This window comes from Pelodiscus sinensis, chromosome 1 (assembly GCF_052426305.1).
Source record: "Pelodiscus sinensis isolate ZL-2025 chromosome 1, ASM5242630v1, whole genome shotgun sequence".
In the NCBI taxonomy this organism is placed as follows: domain Eukaryota; kingdom Metazoa; phylum Chordata; order Testudines; family Trionychidae; genus Pelodiscus; species Pelodiscus sinensis.
The window spans coordinates 256,955,534-256,966,613 of NC_143052.1; the positions used below are offsets into that span (position 1 = coordinate 256,955,534).

Here is an 11,080-nt window from a genome sequence, read left to right on the forward strand (position 1 = left end):
ATTTTGAGGGGGCCTTTGAATGCTGTTCATAAGTGTGTTGCCTTGGGCATGGGGAGAACTCAGGAGTAGGTGTCTATTAGTGACAATAAAACATTACTTTCTAATAAGATATGTCATATAAGCTTTTTTTTTTTACAGAGTCTAATGTATACATGTTTGTAGTGTCCTTTAAAAGGGACTGCAAATGTGAATCGGGATCAGGAACTTCTGTTGCTGACTCCGTTTCTCCATCTCTAAACTGGAGGCACTTATCTACTTGCAGCTGTGTCCTGAGGCTCATTTATTCATAAAGTGCTTCCAGAGCTTAACATAGGCACTACAAAATTGCAAATTGCTACTATTAATGAGTCAGTGGGGAAAAAAGCTAAGACAGTTTGGGTGTACATTTCTTGACGGATACTATATCTCTCTTGCTTAATATTTTAAAGTTTCCAGTTGTTATCACACGAAGCAGCAATGTTTATGGACCACATCAGTATCCAGAAAAAGTAAGTTAGATGTATGTGTTTGTCTAAACTCTATAATCTGAAACAAAAAATTACTTTACTATTGGGTCAGAATAAACTAACAGTGTTTTCCAAAGAAAATAATTTGTATCACAGGCAATGTTGGTCATGCTCGGTTATCATCACCTGTTTTAGTCTGATATTAATAACCTACCATTCTAACCCTCCTAGATGACTTATGTTGGTGGGTGTAACAGAAAACAAAAAATACGTTTCATGACGTAAAGCATTTGGCAGAGTGTCTCAAATTCCTGTTGAGCACTGTCAGAATTTTTAAGAGTGATTCTAGATTTACAGAGGCTATCAGAGTACCACAGGGATTGGTGTTAATTCAAGTCTTAATTAGTAACTCCACTGATTACATGAAAAGCAGGCAACAATAAGTTTAAAAAAAAATCTGTCTCACATGAAAGGGAGTGGAATTGCATCAATAGACAAATCTGAAAGTCAGAAATGTGGTCAGAAATAAAATGAATTTTAGTGGTTGTATTTGCCTAGGTTTATCTTGTAGAGAGGAATAATTCAAAATGGATATTAAATGCAGGATGGGAGGAGTTGTGTTTTGCATTGCTACTATCTAAACATGGGGTGATAGTGGGAAAATGGCAATGCAAGTTAATTCATATTTTGATGAAATGTGGTATTTTGCAAAGGCACATGTGTACTATTTGGTGAGGTTGTGCCTCTCTGAACTTCTTTTAGGTCTGACCATCTGGGGGGGGGGGGATTTAAATCAGCTGGAGGTTAACAAACATTTAGGGGCTGAATGGACTGATTAATGAAGAGTCAAAATAAACTAAAATGTATAGCTTTCTGTAGTTAGAAACAAAATAACACCTGGAACAACCATTTCAAAGTTTTGTGGGAAGCTTTGTGTTTTTGATAAATCCTTGTCCACAGCTGGATACTGTGATTTGCCAATTTATGTATTTTAAGGCAGCCTGGAATTCTTGCTCAAAAATTAGTATCTCAAGATCTTTCTTTGTGCCACATTTGTGGTGTTTAGCTGGCAACTGTAGCTTGTTTGTAGCCATGGATTAGTTGGTAGATACCAGGCCACCAGATTTTAACTCATGCTCCCGGATGTTTGAGTAATTTTTTTTGCCTATGTGAGGATGTTTGGGTATGACTGTCCTTTACAGTAGGATCATACTTCCGCAAGTGTTTAACTCCGTTTGTCTTGTTCCTGCAAATGCTTTCACATGTGCTTAACTTTATGCACTTAATTAACCCCATTGATATCTCTGAGGCTCATATGCATAAAGTTAAGTATATGCTGTGTTCATACGATCAGGGCCAAAGTGGTTCCCTAAAGAGGGTAGGATTTAAAACTATTGATCCCGAGATCTTCAGTGACAGATGCCTGTGCTTTTAGAATAGAAGATCACAAATCCTATTTCCCTGTTTTGTATATCTGCTATTAAGCTGGCTTGTTTCACAGAATCATAGCGGGCTTGTTTCACAGAATCATAGCGGTCTTTTTTCCTGTCTTGAGTTAAATCATTTGAACAGAGTGCTGAGCTCTCTATAAAAATGTTCACGTTGAACAAGAAAATAAATATGCCTGTGACTTTCATGCCCAAGGAGCTTTTAACTTGGTTGTTAGGATGAATGTTGGAAGGCATGCATGCTCACAAATGCTCTTTAAAGCTATTCTAAATGGTTTTCTAACATTCAAACCGATATATTATGTCAGTTTTTCTCACTAACTTTTTGATTGTGTCGCTTTGTTTTTAAATAAATATTCTTTATGCGTGAAATTCTGGGTTCATTGGCTTCAGTGAGGCCAGGATTTCATTTTGTATGTCTCCTGAAGAGCTTCAGGTTTTCAGAAAATGAATATACTGTATTTTTTCTTCTGTTTAGGTTATTCCAAAGTTTATATCTTTGTTGCATCAAAATAGAAAATGGTACGTAACTCGAGTTTTCTACATTTAAAAAACATTTTAAATATGTTGTGGCAGGGAGTATGTGATGGAAAAACCTTAATTATAGTTGTAATAAATGCAGTATTCTTCATAAATTAACATTTTTTAAAAATAGTAATCTGAGTATGCCCATGATTTACTTGCATTTTAGTTGCATTGCAGTCAGGAACCAAAAAAGGCTATTTTAAAATTAACTGAAACAAACTTCTTTCAAGTAATTTTTAATAGTTGTATCCACTTAACACACACCAGTATGTTAACAGAATAAATGGATACTTCTGTGTAAAGTTATACCACACAATATCTCTCTCTTCTTTGTTTAGCTGCATTCATGGTTCTGGGCTTCAAAGAAGGAATTTTATTTACACCACTGATGTAGTAGAAGCATTCCTTACAATTCTAAAGAAGGGGAAGCCAGGTGAAATTTATAACATTGGATCCAGTTTTGAAATGTCCATTTTACAGCTTGCTAAAGAACTAATCCATCTAGTAAGTAAACAATGTGTACCATTGTGTATTTGGGTTTTCTTTTCTTATTTATGATCGTACATCTGCAGTTGAACTGCAGAGGATTTGAATTACTTGGGGCTTATGTGAGTTTAATGTTCAAAGGGTGAGAAAGATGAAGTTCAGCAATCCCTTAGAGACAGAAGTGCCTTGGATCCACAAAGCAGGAAGCACAAGTATAGTACACAAAACAGCTGTGCAAGCTATATCCCACTACAGTATTTTGTTAGTCCTAGATCCTGACTAGGAAGAAATTGTGTGCAAGTTTGAGGGTATTTCAGTCTCCATATAAATGCAATCTTCCTAGATTTTGGAAGACCTGGGATCAATTCCCTGCTCTGCTATAAACTTCCCGTGTGGCCCATGAGCATGTCACTTACCCTCTGGATGGTTCAGGCCTTCATCTGTAAAATGGATGGTGTAAAGACTATATAGTATTTTGGGAGGTACTGATGAAAAATGCTGTATAAGAAACAGGGTATTAATTATTATTTGTGTGTCACTGAAGCAAATACTTTTTTTAAAGGAGTCAGCATTGAGATCTCACCACCTGCTTTTAATACAGACTAATGACCAGTCATCAGTTGGCAGCTATTTCTTGATATTGTATATCGGTCAGGGAATGTGGAATTGCCAAAAGTGAACACTTGATATAATTTAAAATTATACAAAAATCCAGTTAAATATCGAGTTGCCACTATAAATAGTCAAAACTAATTACCTTGTAACAGCTTTGCCAACCACAACTCATAACATTTAAACTAAAAATACATAAAAAATGGTGGGTTTTATAATCCAGTGTTTAAATTTGAACTTTAATGTTGATTTAATTCTGTCTTGTAACCAGGTTCATGATATAGAAAATGATTTATTTGTTTCTTCTTGACAGATAAAAAAGACCAGTTCAGAATCTGAAATGGAATATTGGGTGGATTACGTTAAAGACAGGTGAGGAATTGGCTGAGCGTCTATTAGGAGATTTTTATCTTAAAGATGCATTCCATCTTTTTTGGTTTGCAGTGGCACAAAGAAAGCACAAAACTAAGTTCTGATTATATCCTTTTATGATACTAGTGTGTTCCTGCATATATCAGTAATATCAGTCTCACGCTGACAGAGGGCATATTCCATTTCTAGTCCTAGACCAGTGTGTGTGTTGGTATTCAGCAGTACTTCTTCCACTTATTCCATAGAGGAATGCCTACCATCAGTAAGTAGATTTGCACAAATATAAAATGTAGAATAGCCTTTATGTAAAAACTAAATTATCTTAGTTTGTTCAGTACCTTGTGGCATTCACCATCACTCAGGACCTTTACTACAGGTTGAACCTCTGTCATCTGGGACCTCCCTGGTCCAGCAGGACCATGGCTGTTGCTGGACCAGAGACACTTGGTGGAGGGCCAGAGGCAGGAGTCCTGTGCGGGGCCTGGAACCCTGCCAGGCTGGCTGCAGTGAGCCAGTGGCTGGCATCCCTGCTGCAGGAGTCCAGCTGAGCTGGTGGCAGGGCAGCCGGAATGCCAGCAAGCTTTGGTGGGACAGTGGTCTGCTGTGGTGGGGCCAGGAGCCCCATCAGCGGGACCATGGGGCTGCTGCAGCAGGGCTGGTTGAGCCAGGAGCCCAGGCAATAGAGTCGGTGCTGCCCCGGTCAGGCTGTTAGGGTTGGGAACCCTGGCTGCTAAGTAGCAGTCTGCTATGGGGGGGAAGAGAGGGTAGGGTTGAGGGGGAGTCCCAGCAGTGGGACTTTGGGTTGGCAGGGCCGGTGCTGCTGTGGCAGGTCTGGGAGCACCAGTGGCGGGGCAGTGGTTTGCCGCGGTGAAACTGAAAGCCCAAGCTGCGGGAGCATGGGCTGCTGTGGCAGGGCTGCTCGCATGTGGGAAGCCCTCTGGGAGGCCAGACCAGGAGCATAGCTGGGCTGAGGGGCTAATTGCAGGGGGGTAGAAATGATCTCCCCTGGTCCGGCAAAATCCCTTCTTTGGGACCGCTCAGGTCCCCAGGATGCTGGACCAAGACGGTTCAACTTGTATCACTCTGATGTCTGCCCTTTGTTTATCTTTCTGTTTTTGTGTGTCCTCTCTGTTCTCCATTTGCATTTCCTTCCTTCAAGTTTCCCACCTTCTTGTATACTTCATTTTCACCCAATTCTCTATTGTGAAATGATTAGTAATGCAAAAGTTAATATCACCATTAACATGTCATCAATAAGCTGTAGAATTGACACTCCCCAGTGTGGTTAATATGGTGCAGGAGAGGTCACACATCTGAGTCGTCGTTTTGGTGATCAACAGGCTCAGAAAGATTTATCAGTAAGGTTAAGATTCTATCACGGGTATTTTTAATAAAAGCTAGGGACAGACCATGGGCAATGAACAAAAATTCATGGAAGACTGACCTGTCCCTGACTTTTTAGTAAAAATACTTTGGGGGCAGGAAGAACAATTCATTGGTGGAGGTGCTGCTGGGGACTTGCAGCTGCTCCGACCCCAGTGGTCCTGCAGCAGGGACTGGCCTCTGTTGCTCCAGGGAGATGAAGCTAAGACAAGCTGCCACTTTTGGCCTCTGCTTCAGCCTTGACCCAAAAAAGTCATGGAGGTCCTGGAAAGTCATAGAATCTGTTAGAGAAGAAACAGGCCACTCAGAATGTTGCGGTGGGGGTCAGAGGTTATCTTGTATGGCCAATAAAGCAATTCCGTTTACCCCATCTGCTGTTGGGTTGTCTGTTTCTTCTCTAACCTCTGGCGTCACAAACAGGATCCCAGGGGAGAGTCATGCCTGATCATCACGTCTTGATGGATCGCATGGGTAAGTGTGACGGGCTCTTTACTGCAACAACAGTTAGGGATTTTATTAACAAGTTGGTGAGAAAATGGGAGGGAGTCCTTATGTGGATCCTTCCGGGAGTGGTCATGATTGGTCTGCCATCCAGGAGTTTCCAGGGTTGTGCTGATTCAGGCTCTGTATGAGGGTCTGTCACATTTGTGGGAGGAAGTCACTAACCTTAGAACTAAAGTAGAAACTCTGCAGCAGATTGCTGAGGAGCAGCACACTGTTAATCATTAGTGTGTTGGCAGCCAGGATGGCTCAAAACCGCATGAACGATTTTTAATCATCTTAAGTCAAAGAATCTGGCCCTGAAGGATCAAGCAGATGTCTTAAAGCAAGCTCTCATCACCTTCCTTCTCCTTCTGCTTCTTTTACCCCCTCTGCCCCTCTTTGAAGCAAAATTCCTTTTTCTCTCATCCCTTCTCTTCAAAGAGAGGTACGCAGACGTAGAACATTTGAAATTTTTAAGAATGGGGGCTAGTTAAAAATACCGCTCTCCTTGTTAAATTAGTAGAGTAAGCCTGTGTCCATGGAAAGGGACCATTCAGCGAGGGGGAAAGGGGGTAGGGGGCAGAAGCCAGCAAGCTCAGCACAGGGATAGGAGGGTGCAGGTGCAGGTGCAAACCTCCCAATGAGAGCTAGGGAGTATCCTTGCCACTCGGAACAATGTGTTGGGGGTTTGAGGTTAACGTGCGGGGGCAATAAAGCAGTTCCGTTTACCCCATCCGCTTCTGGGTTGCCTGTTTCTTTAACAGAATCCAGGAACACCATGATAGAATCTTATCTTTAACTATTAGTTAGTCTTCCCAATATGAACAGAATATCTTGGCAGCCAGGAGGACTTTAAAATTATTAACTTGAAAAAAAATAAAGCTTATATTCTGGACACTCTGGGTATTTCTACACTACCACCCTAGTTCGAACTTGGGTGGTTAATGTAGGCAACCGAAGTTGCAAATGAAGCCCGGGATTTAAATATCCCGGGCTTCATTTGCATCTTGCTGGGCGCCGCCATTTTTAAAGCCCCGGTAGTTCGGACTCCGTGCCCACGAGGTGTACTGGTAGTTCGGATTAGAGAGCCTAATCCGAACTACCTACTCCGTGCCGCGTGTAGCCGTGGGCATGGAGTCCGAACTACCGGGGCTTTAAAAATAGTGGCGCCCAGCAAGATGCAAATGAAGCCCGGGATATTTAAATCCCGGGCTTCATTTGCAACTTCGGTTGCCTACATTAACCACCCTAGTTCGAACTAGGGTGGTAGTGTAGACATACCCTCTGAGTATAATTACCTTGGCTGCATAAAAGCATCAGGGGCGGCCAAATGAAGCCCCTTTGGCTGTGTATTATCATTGATGTGTTCAAGGCCAGAGGAGACCATCATGATCATCTAGTGTGGCCTATATAACACAAGCCATAGAATTTCCCCATAATAATTCCTAGAACATAAAATACAAACACTGTCCTTGTATTCCTGATAAGATTGAGAAACAGATAAACTTTAGAGATGGGAACATATGAGCCCTGAAGTGTTTGAAGAAAAATAGGACATTGTTCTATGAAAACTAAGTTTTCTATAAAATATGAACTCTGCCTCTCTTGCCATGAACAAAGATAAAGACGGGAAATTGGAAAGACTAACCCTGCAGGCTATATCTTGGAAAATAATTTTTGTGGCAGTAGTATAACATCTTAAAATATAGCACAAGACACTTTATATTTCATTTTGTTTAAATCTGAAAGATTCTTGGTTGACGAGATTAACAGACACAAGTCTTGTTTGTGTGACAGGAAGCACTGCGGTTACTGGGACAGTGCTGAACATTGTCTTTGTTTCCACTGGCAGCAAAACTGGGTTCAGCATTAGTTCAGCAGCATCTACATCTTTTGTCAGTTTCTGGAACGTAGGTATGGCATATTGCCTAGGTGCCTGAGTTCCTAGATGTAGAGATGCAATATCTTTTTTCCTCCGGTAAGCAGAACTTTAGATAAAAGGTGAAATACATAAGTTGGATTCTCCCCACTCACTTTTCATCAATGGATCTTGGTATGTCTACACTACCATCCTAGTTCGAACTAGGGTGGCTAATGTAGGCATTCGAACTTGCAAATGAAGCCCGGGATTTAAATATCCTGGGCTTCATTTGCATGTTCCTGGGCGCCGCCATTTTTAAATGCCCCGTAGTTTGAACTACCTGCCCGCGGCTACACACGGCACGGACTAGGTAGTTCGAATTAAAGCTCCTAATTTGAACTACCGTTAAACCTCCTTGCAGGAGGAATAACGGTTGTTCGAATTAGGAGCTTTAATTCAAACTACCTAGTCCGTGCTGCGTGTAGCCGCGGGCAGGTAGTTCGAACTATTTAAATCCCGGGCTTCATTTGCAAGTTTGAATGCCTGCATTAGCCACTCTAGTTCGAACTAGGGTGGCTGTGTTGACATACCCTCAGAGATTCATTTAATCTCTTGCTTCAGCACTAGTAAATGGACTGTTGAACTCTTGAGGTTCCTTCTGCACTTGCATTTCTATGATCAAGTTAGTTCCATAACTCTCTTGGAGGTGTGGAGGGCTGGTTAAAAATTAGGCGGGAATCATTTTAAATGGAAAGAAAAGGGAGGGAATCAATTAAAGGAGAAAGACAAGATAGGAAAAAAAGGGTAATAGGACAGATGTGGCGTGAAACTGAGGTGAGAAGACTTCAGGAGGGGGAGTACAGGATCAAACAACAAACCAGCACAGGACAAAGACAGTCCAGTCAAAAATGTACAGTGTCCAAAGGTCCCACCTTTGGCTGCTTCTGGCCCTGTCAGCTGAAGTCTCTGGTAGCTCCTCCGTACAGGGCCAGATGGGTTGGGGGGGTGGGGAAGAGAGAGACAGAGACAGACATGCTAGCACAGTGAGATTTAAATTACCGTGAGGCCCAAATGCCTTATTTTTCCCCCTGAGCAGCTGAACATGAGTTTTGTGCATGATTACATGCATGATAGAAATGTTTTGAAGACTTGTGTGAATGGGGAAAATATTTTTTTAACTTAAAAACACCCAAGTGCTTGACGGAACTGAAGAGCAGAGTCTGCACACTGAATGTTTTCAGAAATAGTATACGTGCTTTAACTGTGTTTTCCTTTAAACTTTATTTTTGTATTTGTTTTTCAGACCTATCAATGACCTAAGATATCCAATGAATTCAGAAAAAATGCACAATTTAGGATGGAGACCTAAAGTTCCATGGAAGGAAGGAATAAAGAAAACAAGTATGCTACATTTAATATCTATAGCTATCTTGGGGGAAAGTTATTTGTGTGTAAAGACGTAGTGAATATTTTGGTTTTGAAAATTGAGTAGCTAAAGTTAGAATGCTGTTGAACTTACTCTTTCAAACTAGCCAGTTAGAACTGATTCCTTTTTAAATAGCTTATGTATCTGTTAGTATTATTTTTAAAAAAATACTAAGTCACTTTGCCATTTTTAGTATAACTTTTTGCAGGGGCAAAAATAAAGTAGACATTACTGTACCATATCAGAGTCTCTTGGTTTAAGGGCTTCGTTAAAGATTCCAAATATTATTACCTATACATTTCAAAGAATGCAAATTATGTATATCTAGTGTTAGCTTCCCTGTGGTATCTAGAAAAGGTGTAGACATACTCCTGCTTATCTGTTTCTCTGTTGAATTTTATATATATATCTTAATTCAACCTTCTCGTTTATGCTAGTTGAATGGTACAGAGACAATTTTCGCAACTGGAAGAATGTAGAGAAAGCTTTGGATCCCTTTCCTGTGACGGGCCATTCACACAGCTTGATGAACTGTAGGATGTAAGAAAGAACATAGAGGAAATCATTCTCTCTCCTTGTGACTATTTCTTCTTCCTAGAAACTTGAAGTCAAATGACCAAGCTGAAGTTTTCACATATTTCACAATACATGGACAATTATGAATTTGCAGCTGTAAATAAGGAACAAAAGAGGAAAGATGCTCAGAGCTTTTTAATATTTGATTTTATAGATGTAAATCTGTTAACTTCTATTTCCAGTGCAATATTCTTAATTTTTTATAAAAAAATATTTTAAATAATTAAACTATATGAAGGATTTTTATAACACTATACATAGATACACTTGATATTACATTTGTTCACCTTGATTAAGAAACATTTTCAGTCCAACTGGTATTTTTGATAAAAATTAGTTAGTGGTTTTTTTAAGTTCAGAAATGTTTCATGCATACCAGATTGGTCATCTCTTATACTCGTTCCATCTCATTAGCTACAAAATTACATTTTCTGGTTAGGCATTTAATTATTAAGGAGCAAGTGTTCTATACCCTACAAAAGGTACAGAATCACAAAAGGCAAAGATGAGTTACAGTAAATTTCCTTGCCATTGCAGTATTATTCTCTATAGATCATTGTTCTAGAACATTGTCTGCTCTAACTTTAAATGTCTTAAATAGCAGGTATCACTTGCCTGGGAAATCGTTTTTACCCTAATAGATTTTTTTTCATGAAGCTTGTATTTAATTTCATTCCATTATCTGTCTAGATTATTTTCAAATGATTTTGGCACAGTGGTCATTATCCAGTTATTACCCTTTTGTATTACCCTAAAGAATTTCATTCTCTTTAATGTTTACAGTTGAAAAGTTTGGAAAAAACTTGAACATTGCATTGTTACAGTATTTCAAATGTTATAATGTTCTGTGATATGAAGAATATTTTTTGCCATGGGGGGGAAGAAAGCTAAACAGTTTTGTTTAACTGAATTGTGTGGTGGTTTTCATGATCAGAGTTTAGATCATCTTATCAATTAAACATTGCGTGTTAGTAAACTTTCCTGTAAAGTGTTGTTGTTTTTTTTAAAATGAAGGGAGAAATAGTCTGATTTTTTTTTTTCACATAAAATTGAGTAGAAAACTAAATTATGGAAAAACTGCTTGGTTTTTTTTTTTTTTTCAGTTTATCTTGTCTAACTTGATTATCTTCTCTTATGCATGAGTTGATTCAGTGTGTGTCTTGTGTAAAAAGTTAAATGATGGCCTTCTACGTTAACTGAATCTTCGAGGGGTCTTGAAGTGTAACCCTGCAAGACGTTACCCATTCTTGGAAAAGATAATGGCATGAATAAGAGATTGTTTCATAAGCCATTTTAATACACACGCATGCTTGTAACCCTAAACACAATGGGAAAAGCCACGAGAACGAGAAAGGTGAGGTAATATTTTATTGGACCAACTGCTGTTGGTGGAAGGGATAAGCTTTTGAACTTTGCAGTGCTCTTCCTGTGGTCTAGAAAAGGTAACCACAGTGTCCGATCT

The 11,080-nt window shown here is 39.7% G+C and overlaps 1 protein-coding gene across 3 annotated transcripts in view; it reads left to right on the forward strand.

Annotated features, from left to right (window-relative positions):
- The window catches only part of TGDS (TDP-glucose 4,6-dehydratase), a 30,441-nt gene extending 19,843 nt beyond the window's left edge, over nucleotides 1–10,598 (forward strand). For 2 of the 3 annotated variants that reach the window (XM_075918822.2, XM_075918821.2), the window contains 6 exons: nucleotides 429–488; nucleotides 2,373–2,416; nucleotides 2,758–2,923; nucleotides 3,831–3,889; nucleotides 8,920–9,017; nucleotides 9,480–10,598. In XM_075918822.2, the coding sequence (XP_075774937.1) occupies nucleotides 429–488; nucleotides 2,373–2,416; nucleotides 2,758–2,923; nucleotides 3,831–3,889; nucleotides 8,920–9,017; nucleotides 9,480–9,586 (534 nt within the window). In that variant the 3' untranslated portion in view covers nucleotides 9,587–10,598. Of the gene's footprint in view, nucleotides 1–428; nucleotides 489–2,372; nucleotides 2,417–2,757; nucleotides 2,924–3,830; nucleotides 3,890–5,692; nucleotides 5,744–8,919; nucleotides 9,018–9,479 lie in introns of all 3 variants that reach the window. The other variant, XR_012900576.2, reaches the window with a different exon arrangement.
- Nucleotides 10,599–11,080: the final 482 nt, after the last annotated feature.